This window comes from Taudactylus pleione, unplaced genomic scaffold (genome assembly GCF_031769625.1).
Source record: "Taudactylus pleione unplaced genomic scaffold, aTauple2 ptg000053l, whole genome shotgun sequence".
NCBI lineage: Eukaryota > Metazoa > Chordata > Amphibia > Anura > Myobatrachidae > Taudactylus > Taudactylus pleione.
In genome coordinates, this window is record NW_028284455.1 from 14,590,364 (window position 1) to 14,605,254 (window position 14,891).

The 14,891-nt window shown below is 42.6% G+C and overlaps 1 protein-coding gene across 7 annotated transcripts in view; it reads left to right on the top strand.

The window, feature by feature from the left end:
* Positions 1-14,891, top strand: part of KAT2B (lysine acetyltransferase 2B) — a 99,392-nt gene that overhangs the window by 49,497 nt on the left and 35,004 nt on the right. For 6 of the 7 annotated variants that reach the window (XR_015875632.1, XR_015875629.1, XM_088462732.1 and 3 more), the window contains exons 6-10: positions 5,045-5,236; positions 6,498-6,604; positions 7,901-8,020; positions 8,849-8,985; positions 12,803-13,011. Coding sequence is in view for 5 of the 7 variants with exons in the window: in XM_088462732.1 (XP_088318858.1) it covers positions 5,045-5,236; positions 6,498-6,604; positions 7,901-8,020; positions 8,849-8,985; positions 12,803-13,011 (765 nt within the window). In the remaining 2 variants the exon portion in view is untranslated. The remainder of the gene's footprint in view (positions 1-5,044; positions 5,237-6,497; positions 6,605-7,900; positions 8,021-8,848; positions 8,986-12,802; positions 13,012-14,891) is intronic. The other variant, XM_088462729.1, reaches the window with a different exon arrangement.

The following is a 14,891-nucleotide window of genomic DNA, read 5'->3' on the forward strand; positions in this document are numbered from 1 at the left end:
CATCTAGGAGTGGCACTGCAGTGGCAGACAGGAAGCCAATCAGTGTTATGGTGCCCATTTGCATGTAGCACGAACCGCGGAGATCCGTGCTACATGTGTGATTGGCACAGAGCAATGACAGGTCCGTGAGACCCGTCTGTGCTGCTGTGGTAAAAAAAAAAAAAAAAACCTGTGTAAAAAAAGAAAAAAATGGCGTGCACCCCCCCAAAAAAGAGCAACCAGCCCCCGGCATTAGTAACCCAGTGCTGGGTGTGCTTAAATACAGGGGTCAAACGACGTAGGGGTCCCCTGTACTTAAGCACAACCAGCACCGGGCTAGTCAGAACCAGCGCTGGTTGCCAAAATACGGGGGACAAACGACGTAGGCGTCCCCCGTATTCTGCGCAACCAGCTCTGGGCTCTGATCCGGTCCTGGTTCTGGAAATACAGGGGAAAAAAATTAGTAGGGTTCCCCTGTATGTTCCAGAACCAGCACTGGACTTTTTCTAGCGGGGGGCTGATGCCACAGCCAGGGGAGCCCTTTCACCGGGCCCCCCAGCCGCAGCATCAGCCCTGACCGCTAGTCAGCCCAGGCCGGGGATCCCTCTCCAGGGCACCCCAGGCCCAGGCTGATAGCCCGGGGGCTATCCCCGCCACCCCTGGTGGCGGTGGGTGGCGGGTTGATTGTGTGGTGTGGTGTAAATAAAGAATATCAAACATTGTCTTTACAAGTAGAACTGCAAGTCCCAGCTAGCCTGCCCCGCATGCTGGTACTTGGAGAACCACAAATACCAGCATGCAGGGCATTAAGGGCCCACTAGTACCTGTAGTTCACCTGTAAAAAAAATGTTTAAAAAAACACAGGACACACACACCGTGACAGTATAAGTTTATTAAACATACATACACACACACATGTACACATACTCACCTATGTAACCCTGTAGCATCGGTCCACTTGTCCGGTAAAGTATCCATAGGGGACCTGTGAAAAAAAACATACTCACCATCTCCTATGCGAGGTTCTGTCCTCTTCGTTCCAAAGTAGGCATCCCCGGACTTGGCAAAAAAACAAAACGAAAACGCGATCCACGAACTTAGTACCGTTCTATAGAACGGTACTTCCCGAATGAGAGCTTAGCGGCGGGGTATCACCATGGAAATGGTGGGAACCGCAGGGTAAACTTTAATAACCTTGCGGCTCCCACCATTGACTACAATGGAGGGAGCCGTTCATTGGCTGAGAGACGGGAGATGACCTCTCTCAGCCAATGAACGCTTAGCAGCGGGGTTTCCATGGTGATACCCCGCCGCTAAGCTCTCATTCGGGAAGTACCGTTCTATAGAACGGTACTAAGTTCGTGGATCGCGTTTTCGTTTTGTTTTTTTGCCAAGTCCGGGGATGCCTACTTTGGAACGAAGAGGACAGAACCTCGCATAGGAGATGGTGAGTATGGTTTTTTTCACAGGTCCCAAGTGGACCGATGCTACAGGTTACATAGGTGAGTATGTGTACATGTGTGTGTGTGTGTATGTATGTTTAATAAACTTATACTGTCACGGTGTGTGTGTCCTGTGTTTTTTTTAAACATTTTTTTACAGGTGAACTACAGGTACTAGTGGGCCCTTAATGCCCTGCATGCTGGTACTTGTGGTTCTCCAAGTACCAGCATGCGGGGCAGGCTTGCTGGGACTTGCAGTTCTACTTGTAAAGACAATGTTTGATATTCTTTATTTACACCACACCACACAATCAACCCACCACCCACCGCCACCAGGGGTGGCGGGGATAGCCCCGGGCTATCAGCCTGGGCCTGGGGTGCCCTGGAGAGGGTGACCCCTTTATTGGGGGGGTCCCCAGCTCTCCAGGGATCCCCGGCCTGGGCTGACTAGCGATCAGGGCTGATGCTGCGGCTGGGGGGCCCGGTGAAAGGGCTCCCCTGGCTGTGGCATCAGCCCCCCGCTAGAAAAAGTCCAGTGCTGGTTCTGGAACATACAGGGGAACCCTACTAATTTTTTTCCCCTGTATTTCCAGAACCAGGACCGGATCAGAGCCCAGAGCTGGTTGCGCAGAATACGGGGGACCGCTATGTCGTTTGTCCCCCGTATTTTGGCAAACAGCGCTGGTTCTGACTAGCCCGGTGCTGGTTGTGCTTAAGTACAGGGGACCCCTACGTCGTTTGTCCCCTGTATTTAAGCACACCCAGCACTGGGTCACTAATGCCCGGGGCTGGTTGCTCTTTTTTGGGGGGGGGGGGGCACGCCATTTTTTTCTTTTTTTACACAGGTTTTTTTTTTTTTTTTTTTTACCACAGCAGCACAGACGGGTCTCACAGACCCGTCAGTGCTCTGTGTCAATGACACAGGTGCAAGTAGCACGGATCTCCTGGTCCGTGCGTGCATCTGTGTCATTGAAATACACAGCAGCACAGACGGGTCTCACTGACCCATCTGTGCTCTGTGTCACTGTCAGTCACACAGATGCATGTAGCACGGATCTCACGAGTCCGTGCTACATGCTAATGAGCACCATAATACTGATTGGCTGAGAGCCGTGACAGACGGCTCTGTCAGCCAATCAGCACTTTGCCCATTAAAGGCAAAGGCATTTTTTTTTAAATGGCCGCTCGAGGCAAAACCTCGAGATCCGACAGCAGATCTCGAGGTTTTACCTCGGGAGAGGGATCCGGGGCAGACAGGGAGATCCGAGCTTGGGCTCGGATCGACCCGGATCCCCGAAGTTCGGGTGGGTTCGGTTCTCAGGGAACCGAACCCGCTCATCCCTAATTTGTATATACAGTATATATATATATATATTAAAAAAAAAAAATCTGCACAGAGGACCCTACTCCTTAACAAACGCTTCACATATTCTGTCATAGTATTCCAGTTGCTCTAACTCTTAACATCCATCAGCACATATGCAAGTGGACTTTGGATCCCTCTTGCTAATGCCATCAAAACGGTCAGCGCCCAGCTCTGGAAGCTGTGCTTTGCAAGGCTTGGTACAATTCATATTGTAGCTTTTGCACATGAAAATGGATGGGCTTGTTGATATCTACTGTGGTTAACCCTTCTTACATTTAGGGGGTACTTCATTTTATGGATACCCTCTGAAAGTGTTTTTTTTTTCATAGGAATTCCCACAAACTAGTTTTAACAAATATACCTGTTATTCACTAGATTTGTACTAGAAGTACAAAGTGGCTGCCTTTACCTTTAGTGTAAGCAGACATTTTGTGAATTGGACCTATATTTATGAGAATCCATCCTGTCAATTTCCTATGAACAAATTTCTTCAATGATAACACTGCTTCCTAACAAATTGATATATATTTTGGATCACCCCAAAACATCACTATGTATACAGTAGGTGACAAATACCCTTTAATTTTCCCTCTAGGACTATAGTAAATGCTTGGACATATATTATGATCCTGTACATTTTGTCTATATTCAATTAGCTGTTGGATGTAAAACATTCTGCCATACCAGTTCTGAGAGACTTAAAGTAAATCTGATTAGAGCTAGAGATAAAATCTAAAATCAAAGGATAATGTACAACTGATGGAATAGAGCACTTGGTACTACTGGGCAACCTGGCCACCAAATTCCTCCTGCTCAGCAAAAATAAACTTTTGTGATGGCATGTAAATATTTATCAGGCTCACATGTAATTCTCAATTCGTAATGGAATGTAAGGAGCTTGGCAGCAATTATAAAGTTTACGCTTCCTTGGCTGTGATATCTTTGGGTTGAACCTCTCTTTTCTCTGGGGTGGTGTTAGAGAAGAGAAAGATAAAATGGCAATCCTATTGTAACCTGGAGTTTTTTGTGTTTGCGTTTCTATTGACTGAACAAGGAAAACGAACAGTCATCTGATAATGGCTGGTGCTGCCCTGCTCGTGGTCATCACCTGCTGTGGAGCTAAGTTCTGCGGCTTACTGTGCACGCACAATATAGGCACCACTCCCTTATACCCACTGTACTTGCTTCAGGAGCAGAATGTAGAAGATGGACCCAGAGCTGGAGTAAGGCTTTGGGGGCCAGGGGCACTTAAGTCCTGGGGGGCCTAAAGAGCTGCATTTGGGAAACAGGCCCTTCGGCATGCACAAGAAAGGGGGGCATTGCCATGAGTCACGTGCTGTTTCTCGTCAGATTTAGGACATGCACAGCTCTTCCCAAGATGCTAGGCTGTCTCTAGTCTCACTTGTGCAGCAGGTGAGAGAGTTCCCTCCATATCATTCCCCATGTGGGACACTGCGTCCCATGAGTGGGACAGATCCCGTAAAGCGTGACTGTCCTGCCAAAATCATGATGGTTGGTGGGGTCCATACATACAGTAACACACATATACACAAACATAGAGTCACACACATACAGTCATGCAAGTATACACACATTCACGCACATATACACATACATACAGTCACACACATGCAGTGTTAGGCATACAGTTACACACATATATACACATTTAGTCACACATACACATACATACATACATGCAGTCACACATATACAGACAATAAAGTGTCTCCCTCTTACCTTACAGTTGGATAGTCATCATCACATCATCATTCTTGATACTGTACACTCACTGTCTGCAGCAGTGCCATGTAGCCCCACCCCCTGCCGGGACTCTATTTCCATCTCATTGTTCACTTCTTCAGCTTGCAGTGCAGTTCTGAAAATAAAGGCAGGGGGCCCTGAGAGAGGGGTTGGGGTACATACCCCCTGTGCACCCCACCCCTCATCCTTCTCTGGGTAGATATGTCAGGACCAATAAATCAAATGTTGGTGCAGGCAGACTGGTGCGGTGTCACAGTAGCTCAGTGACCTTTTACCATGTCGGACATGCATCTGATACATAAGTTTGGTTAAATGCCATTGTATTATCTTATGGGTTGGAAAGTTCTACCTAGATCATTGTGAATGTTACAAGATGCCTTCTCTGTTTGCAAGTTGACCTTTAAATAATGAATTATATATTTTTTCCAATGAGATGCTTGTTTTGTAAACCATGTTTCTTAACTAACAGGAAACATTGTTTTTGATACTGTAGGTGGCTATGTTACTGCAATGTCCCGCAGTTCTGTGACAGCTTGCACCGATATGAAACGACACAGGTGTTTGGCCGTACATTGCTGCGTTCAGTGTTCACAGTAATGAGACGCCAGCTGCTGGAGCAGGCCAGGCAGGAGAAAGATAAGCTTCCACAAGAGAAGAGAACATTAATTTTGACCCATTTTCCGAAGTATGACACACATCCAGTAACACATGTCTTGTTCTGCGTAAACTGACATGTTAAAAGTATAGTTGAAATATCTGCAAATATTCTACATTTTGTCATTCAAATATAAATCGCATTGTTGTTTTAAAACTTTAATACTAATTCTAGCTGATAATCAGGGTTGTTAATGAAGCCGACTCGCATCATTCTAAGGCCCCAAAAAACAGCACTTACAATGAGGGTGTGTGTCTATAGCATGTAGTAATGTGCAATATATTTAAATAGGCTGAAAGTGGTGAATATTGCATATATGTGAAGACTTTCATTGGATGCTGCAGGGATATTCAAATCTAATGCACCTTCATTTTTAATCTGAGTATTTTTATCCAATGCTCATGGTGGTATGAATTATACAGTAGACACCAATATATTCTATTATATAAAAAAAAATCTTTAGACAATAGCAGTAAAGAAGAAAGAAAAAATGTATAAAGTTTAAAACTTAAAAAGATAAATGATGAAGGGAGGCAACACTGTATGATGCTATAGTTACCATATTGGATGATGCATTTAGCATTATGTAACACCATATTACACAACTTTTTTTTAAACCCTAGAGCACAGTAGAACAAATGTAGACAGGAAGAGGGGTGCACTGGAGAGTGCCTAAGCCCATAATAGTAGGAGTGATTGTGCTAATATAGATTCTAAGCATAATGTACAAATTACAGTTAGTAAGTGATACATTCATTGTTTTGTTGTTTTTTTTAATTAGAAAAAATATTTTTTATAGCCTTCTTTGAGGTTTTTTACCCAAAGGTATAGTAATGGGGACAGTATTTCCTTACTAATATATATTTTGATTCTGACTGCTTTTTTCATTGTGTGCCACTGGCATTAGAGAAGGCAAAGTGTTATTAATAAAAAAAAGAATAAGAAAAGAAAATAGATACAAAAGTGATTTTAATCACTTGACTAGAATTGTTTTCTACAATATACATAATAAAATTATAACGTTAATTCATAGTAACCAGTTTCGATACAAAATAGCAGATACTTAGCACTGTCCTTGTATGTTTCCAAATTCAGTGTCCCTGCTCCTTAGAACTCACTTAAATTTGATCCCTAGAGCCAATCAAGTTATGTACCAATAACATAAATTGTTGGCAAATGGGGTTAAACCAGTGTTGTCGTGTAAAACATGTTCATCTGCCACAGCAGTCTTAGACAAAGAATATTTATTTACCACTTTGTATAACGGACGGTTCTATTTTTCGTCATTTAGATTTTTGTCTATGTTGGAAGAAGAGGTTTACAGTTCAAATTCTCCAATATGGGATGAAGAGTTTATGTCATCATCTTCCCAGACGAATGAGCTTGGAATCCAAGCTGGTAATTTTATTTAAAAAAAATAGCTATTATGAGGGCCAAAGTGTGCATGAAATTCTGATATGATTTTGCCTATTACACTGATCACATTGTCATAGAGTACCATTAATAATATGTGGAGGAAGTTGCTGCAATCATAAAAACAGAAAACGCTATTTTTAAAAAATGAAATGTATTTTATTACAGTATGTTTGTTTAGTTTTTTGATTATATTAAAATTTTTGAGACTGTGTTGTATTATGTAGCTTTTTCAGCTAAAGCAACATTGAAAGGTATGGCCTATAACAGAGGTATGGCCTCTGTTATATGGTCTATAACACAGGTTCTCAAACTCTGTCCTCAGGACCCCAAATAGTGCATGTTTTGCAGGTCTCCTCACATAATTTCAAGTTAAATAATTAGCTGCACCTGTTGATCTTTTAAAACGTGTCAGTGAGTAAAGGCCCCCATACATCAGAGATTGATTGTAGCAATCGTGCAATTTGCAATCGATTGTGTATAAAAATCTTTCCCTTTTTCAATCGATTGTGGCAATTCTGCAATCTGCAATCGATTGAAAAAGGGAAAGATTTTTATACACAATCGATTGCAAATTGCACGATTGCTGCAATCAATCTCTGATGTATGGGGGCCTTAACACATACACCTGTGCACCTGCTTGGCGACCTGGAAAAAGTGAACTGTGTGGGGTCCTGAGGACCGAGTTGAGAACCACTGGTCTATAACAGAGGTTTCAAAACTCCGCCATTACAGTCCACAGTTTATGGATATCCTTGCTTGAGCACAGGTGACTTAATTAGCACCTTAGGTGATTTCATTTAACCATCTGGACTCAAGCATGGATATCCTTTAAACCTGGACTGCAACGGCAGAGTTAAGGGGCCTATCCATTACACGACTTTTCGCACGATCTGACCAAAACCAGGAGGTTTTGGTCGTATTGTACAGAAAGTCGTGTAATGGATAGCCATCAAGGACCAGCGATGTGCTTGCACGTTGGGGCCTTGCCGACCCCGACTACTGAACATGCCCGTCAACCTGACGACGATCGTCTGGTTCGACATGTACAGAGATAGGAGGTCGGGCTCCTGCACTGAATGACGTTCAGTGAACGCCGTTCAGTGCGGGCGCCGCACCTCGGCAACCTGAAGGTCTGAACGCTAGTCGTTTAGTCTTTCAGGTCGCCTAGTGGATAGGCTCCCTTAGGGAACCTTTGGCAGTAGAGAAATGAATTCACAGCTTTAATATTTTGTATTTGAGCTTGCTAAATATCATCTGCATTTAATTATATCATTTTAGTTATCACAAATCCTCCAGTAGCAAGAACAGTTCCTTATGTGGCCAGCCCATCAGCCTTAGAGCAGCCCAACGGTGGAAGCCTGAGCCCATCTGGTAAACCAGTACTGGAATCAAACATAGGTAAGTGTTAAAGAAACAAAAATCTACGCAATTAAACAGCAGCTGAGCTGACATCACAACTGGACGGGTGTTTAAATTTGCCCGTCCAGTTGTGATGTCAGTCATCAGCAGTGCCTGCAGCAAGTGTATGGGCGGGTCGCCAGTACACACACACCCAGATGTACCAATATACTGGCATCAGTGGTGCTGCAGAGCAGATGTGATATGTCTGAACTACGTCATTGTCTGTACACACCCACCGATGCGTTACAGATAATCGCTCATGCAATGGAACGGGCGATATAGCTATCCATGTGTACCCTGCATAAGTCTTATTACCAGTACCACTAATACAACATTTTATTGATTGATTTCTGTGTTAACAGATTTTTCTTATCACAGCGATACGCAGCGATTAAAATCAATGTTAATGAATAGGCTTCTTAATTCTTAACATCCGCAGAATGTAAGACAATACTTAAAAAGGCTGGAAACATTTTGGAACAATATTGTTGTTTTTTAACTTAGTGACTCCGAAACAGGCAACTTCACCAAAAGTGGCCAAACTTTTGCATATAACTGAACATTTTCTATTGTGAGTGTGTGTATAATATAAGATGGTAATTTAAATTATATCTAATGTGTGTTTGGGTTATACTATGCTAAAGGAGAAAGAATCAGACAGTCAGGGCTTGTTATAGCTGTTACATGCATTTCCCTTGTAGGCAGTGCGCGTCCACAAAAACCCTGTAGTAGCACCAAGAACGGCGTAAACATTACACTATGTTCATTAAATCAACATATATTGTTGTATGAGGATAAAAACTAAATAATCCTCTATTCTCACAGGTGAAAAAAGGAAAAGCAGTGAACCATATTCTGGAGAAGATTCCAAAAGACCAAGAGTTGTAGGAGACATTCCTATTGAATTGATCAATGAAGTAATGTCCACAATTACAGATCCAGCTGCCATGCTGGGTCCAGAGGTAAAACTGGAATACTAAAGGAGAACATTACCAAAAAAGTGTGGTGTATACTGTACTGTAATAACCACACTACACACATTTGGAGAGATGCAGCACCAGCTGAATCTACCATTTACAGAACACATGGCAATACACACATTATATGGTATTCATACATCTTACAAAAACCCATTGCCCTGGAGCTGAAAGTTATAATAACAAATACACACTACACTCCTCACTTCTTAAGGTGCCCACAGACATAGCGATGTGCTCACGATCAACCGATGTGTACGATTTCCATTGAAACTCTCCCCGGCAGCTCTGCACATGATCTGAACACGATTTGGTGTCCAATCTTCATACGCTCTCTCCTGCATCCAGACTTTCACGGTGCATCAGGTCCTAGATTGTCAGATCTGCCCTACTGCACGGCAGATCTGACGATGCGATGTGCGGCCAGCGGGGATGCACATCGCATCGTGATCGTGAGTGGGGACTCACGATTTACTCAGAATTTGGCCATATTTTATATGATCTGTCGTTCCAATGTGTCGGAATTGGCCAGATCGGGTAAAATTTCGCTTTGTGTGTGGGCAGCTTTAGACAAGAAACAATGATTCAACATGTAAGTAACAATGTAGCAGCAACTGAAACACTCTTACATTTTATGTAAGACTTTGGGGGGTATTCAATTAGGTGCGGAAAAGTTTCGCGGTGACGTCATTTCGCCAGGCGAAAACTTTTCCCTGTAATCAGTTCTCAAGATTTTTCGTAGGTGCGGAAAGTCAATGCATTGGAATAAGCGAAAAAGATTCGCCTATGAAACCTGTCAAAAAAAAGTGCAGAATTGGGGTTTCGGGGTGCAAACTTGCGGGCACCACCCATCACCCTTGGGACAGTCCCCCAAAGCTAAACTGTGCCAAAAGAAGTTTAAAAAAACCTTAAGAACACCCTAAAAAATTACTTTCACTTTAGCAATTTTAAAATATGCTAGCACCCTTGTTCATGTACCCCACATTTGCTGGGACTACTTATCTTTTGCAAAAAAAACTGCTAAATGCTATTCTTCACTACTTTTGCAAAGACGCTAATTAGCAGCTATTGAGATAATTTAAGTACCCCAAATACCTTCAGCAGGCCTATTCAGGGGTATTCCCAATGTCAGTGCATCTTTTGGGGGATGTCAGGCTGATTTCCCCAAATCTGACTGCACTTTTTGCCATGTCCGAATTCGCCAGGTTCTAGTTTCGCTGATTTCGAATTGAATACGGGGATAAGCGGTAACAATATTGGATCAGAACTAGGGATGTGCAGGCTCGGTTCTACTCGGTTCCGTTCGGTTCTTTTTACCGAACCTTATTGGCTATCCAAAACTCGTGACAGCTGAAACCCAATAAGATCCGGTAAAAAGAACCGAACGGAACCGAGTAGAACCGAGCCTGCACATCCCTAATCAGAACCTCTATGTACCCCTGCCTGTACCTTCTAAAATCCTTCCTATAAACCTCTAAGGATGACGCTAATTTGCGTACGCAGTCACACCATAAATAAAGACTTAGACATAGAACCTGTGGTTCCAAAGCACAAGTGATATTCAGGTAAAAGTTCAGACAGTTACACGCAATTGATCAAGACACAATTTAGGCGCAAAAGTAAATCATACAGACCACAAGTAGAGTATACGTACGCAGGCGCTTCTGGACCCAGAGATAGGCTTCAGCAAGAGACCCCTCGTCATTCAGCATTCAGCACAAAGACTCCCAAATAGTGTCCGTGCACCCATACTTATACCCCCCCAGTATAAACAAGACAAAAGGTATGTCTGTTGCTGATGTCAGGTGAAGCATCTGTTACAGTGCATCTAACAGGCTGGTTTAAACAGACTTTCCCTGCCTCTAACAGCTAGGGGTCTTCCTCCTCACGCCTTCTTCAGCATCCTAACAGTTGAATCTAAAATATACATTTTGGTTGCTTGTAGGTTCTGCGGTCCATAACTCGAGAATGCATAATGCGATCTCCTCACCGATAGCACCGGGAAACTGTGGAAAGAGTATGCATCAGAACAACTCCAAGAATGACGTGTTTATCTTGTATAATTCCTTAGTTAACAAATATCTTTATTTCTTAGCATTTAAACTAACTGAACCTTCTTGAATCATACACTTTAAAGCTTATTGAACCTTATGTATGAATATGAAATGTGTGGGTATTCAGGGTTTGGTATAAAGACATATTTAATGTGTGTATGAAAATGCATTTGTCTCTAACTGAGTGAACATTTTAGCAGTGTGGCATGCTGGGTCAGATAGTTCTACATGTCCTGTCAGCAGCCCCCCCCCCCCCCCCCCCCAGATGGCACTGGATAACCGTTATTCCTTGTAATACTTGGTCCATTTAGCTGGGGCTGAGGCAATTCCAAAAACAAGAGAGTTGTGTTATAATAAGCCCTTATGCATGTCAATTGTCAAATATATTTTTGATGTTTCTTCAATTTCCATCTGTAGATCAACTTGTACCATATCTATATTTGTGAAGTTATCTGCTCCGGACAGAATATATGTCCACACTCTTTGGTAATATATACTGCACTGTGGACTACTACAGGATTGATAGTTGTATTAAAGTTTCCACAAATATCAATACTTCCCATTTTTACTTACTCTACAGGGAATATGGGTATGGCTCAATCACTCTACAGGTGACAGAATAGCTGAGGTTTCCAATTTCAGAGTCCCTGCCTTTACTCTGGGGTGAATGGCAGATGGTTCTGGTTGATATGATGTACTATACTGACCACATTGAACACTTTTTCCACAGCAGCAGTTGCTGAATCCACCATTTACTGAATGCTGCATTAGCCGCCATGTTCTACACACTTTGGGCTTGATTCAGAGGCGGCCGTACGGTCTACGACTGCACGGCCGCCTCGATGTTTGTCCAGTGCGCATGCGTACGAGGGAGCCGGCTCCTTCGTGCGCATGCGTGAGACCCACTACGACCGACAGCGCCGGTCGTAGCGGGTCTCTTTCCAAAGGGGGTGAGCTGTCGATGTTGATTGACAGCTCGCCCCGTTTGGAAGGCGGGCCGGTGGGGTGGCAGCCCAAACGGAGGCCCCACTGACATCACTAGTGATGTCAGTGGAGAGCTTCCGGCTCTGACAGAGCCAGAAGCTCTCCGGGGCTTACGACAAGTGAGACCCTACCCTAGGGTCTCGTCGTAAGCCCCGATGGTCGCGATGGTCTATGACCATCACGACCATCACCCTAGCGGTCGTTAGAGCTGTGGATGTAAACCCACAGCCTAACGACCGAAACAGAGGCGGCCGGTCAGGATGCAAGCGGCCGCCCAGTTTCTGAGCGACCGCTTGCATCCTCCAACCGCCTCTGAATGAGGGTCTTTATGTGGTATTCATGCATCATAAAGAAACATACATCAGTGTATACGTCTGCCGGGGGCTGACAGTAGTAACAACAAATACATTAAAAATCACCTAATTGTTGCTAAAATGGTTAGTAGCTTTTATTACACAAATATTGAATACTTCAGTCCACGTCAGGTATCTTGTAAACTGTGAAACAAAATTAGCTTGGAAATATCGGACATAAATCATGCTCTAAATAGTAATCACATTACAAGCCTAATTTTTATATTACATCTCATGTAAGGCATTTGCCTTATAAAGTTAGCAGACAACTAAATTGGTGACATTTTCCACCAAATAAGAGCATTGTGTTTTTATTTTTTTTAGAAAAACAAAACTGTTCAACCATTTACATTGATTTGTGTTGAAGAATAAATTACAATTGTTTTCGCTTTGTTTTTTTTCCCTCATAAGACTAGCTTCCTATCTGCTATTTCTGCCAGAGACGAAGCAGCTAGGCTGGAGGAACGCAGGGGAGTAATTGAGTTTCACGTGGTCGGAAATTCTCTAAACCAGAAACCAAACAAGAAGATCATGATTTGGCTCGTTGGCTTACAGAATGTCTTCTCACATCAGCTACCTAGGATGCCTAAAGAGTATATCACTCGTCTTGTTTTTGACCCGTGAGTTCTTAATACATATATGTTTTAAATATATATATATATATATTTTAAATCTACTTTTTGATATCTACATACCAGAATGTTTTTAGACTTTGTATGTCAGTTACTGAGAGTAATAGCTTCAACGGTAATTGTTAGATGTTTAATATTTGCTTTTGGAAGTCTATTTTTTATTATTTGTGATTGCTGTTGCATGTTTTATTGATAACATAAGTAATCCCCAGTTTCTTTCTTTATTTTATATTTCATTCTGAAATCTTGTGAATAATGAAAAAAAAAAATGCTTGTTTCAAAACTATTATGCACATTAGACCTCATTCTGAGTTAGATGTAAACCCAAGTTGCACCTTTTTTTGGGTGCGACTTGTTCTTTTTCATAGTGTGCATGCGCATCTTTTTTCCTGGCAAGTTGCAGTTACAACTCCCTACGACAAGGCAGGCGGTATGGGGATTGGTGGAGTGTGCAGACCAAAGTACAGTAGGGGAAAGTTGAAGCAAAATGCCCTGAATATGCCTCCTAAAGAGACAAATGTGCCTGTTTGGAGGGATGATGTAAACCCAGAGCAAGTTACTAGCTGATGATGACGGCTGCATCTGATTCGCCGAATGTGTCGAAGATGCATCCAATTTTGCAAATATTAAAAAAAAAATTTAGATTTAAATGAAGCATATTTCCTGCTTTGCTGTGTTGGTTACTCTTCATTTCAATAGCTCCACATGACTTGGAAACTTATTATCTACACTTTTCTGCCATTTACTGTAATGTGTATGAGTTGTGTACTGTGTTATTATGTCTGTTGTATTCCTGGCGCATCTGCTCCTTTTACTTGCATGGGGAGGGAGGCTTATTTACTACCTGTACAGAGTAAGTCACATCTCGCGCTTCTGAATGAGGTCCTTTTACTGAGTAATATACTGTTATTCCCATCCAGTGTCGGACTGAGGGAATGAAGGTCCCACTGGGAAAATGCAGTGATAGGGGCCCATATTTAGGGGTGTGGCAAGCCTCTAAAGGGGGCGTGGCCAGCCTCCCCAGAGAGTGCGTGGACTTGGCTCCTTAAAAATGTATATATAGTGAATACTTCTAGTGCATGCATGATAATGTACCAGATTAATAACAGCAGTGCATTGTAGGAAATACACCATAGTCCTGTGCAGTATAATGTAACATATGTATAATGTATAGTTCAAGTGCACAGTCTTGAACTTGATCCCTAGAGGAGAGGGTGGGCCCACAGGCAGTGGTGCCCATCGGGGGATTCCCCTGTACCCCTGTGGGCCAGTCCAACCCTGTTCCCATCTCTGATATTCAGCTCTGAAGTTACTATCGAAGCTGCATAACAATTCTATTAATATTATAAGGGTCATTGTTTTGTTTGCTTCAATGAATGATATATTATCGTGGAAGTACAATAGTTTTACATTTATATTACGTTTACATTAATGCACATATACAGAGCATTGAATAAGAAAATACACATTATTTAAAGGTATTTAATTTTAGGGTTCTTTTATATTACTAATGACACTCTAATGGCTGAAATCAATTAACCACTGTAAACTATTTTTTTACCACAGCTGACGTTAACATGCTTACTGAGTGGTCATTTCCCTTGCTGTGTATGTGCCCTCCCACAATTTTAAATTCTAAAATGCTTATCCTGTGGCTAGTGCGGTAGCTCTGCCTGGTGTTAGCTGCATTAAAAATGGAGAAATTACACTGAACCCCAAAAAAGTGGCAACTAACATTGGATAACTGTGTAAAAGGCTATTAGTGGCTATAAACAAAGTATTAGGGTATCTTAAAAGGTGTCAATGGCTGATTTTTGCTTTTTTACTGACAGTGAAATAATCATAGAAAATAAATGCCTTTCACCAAT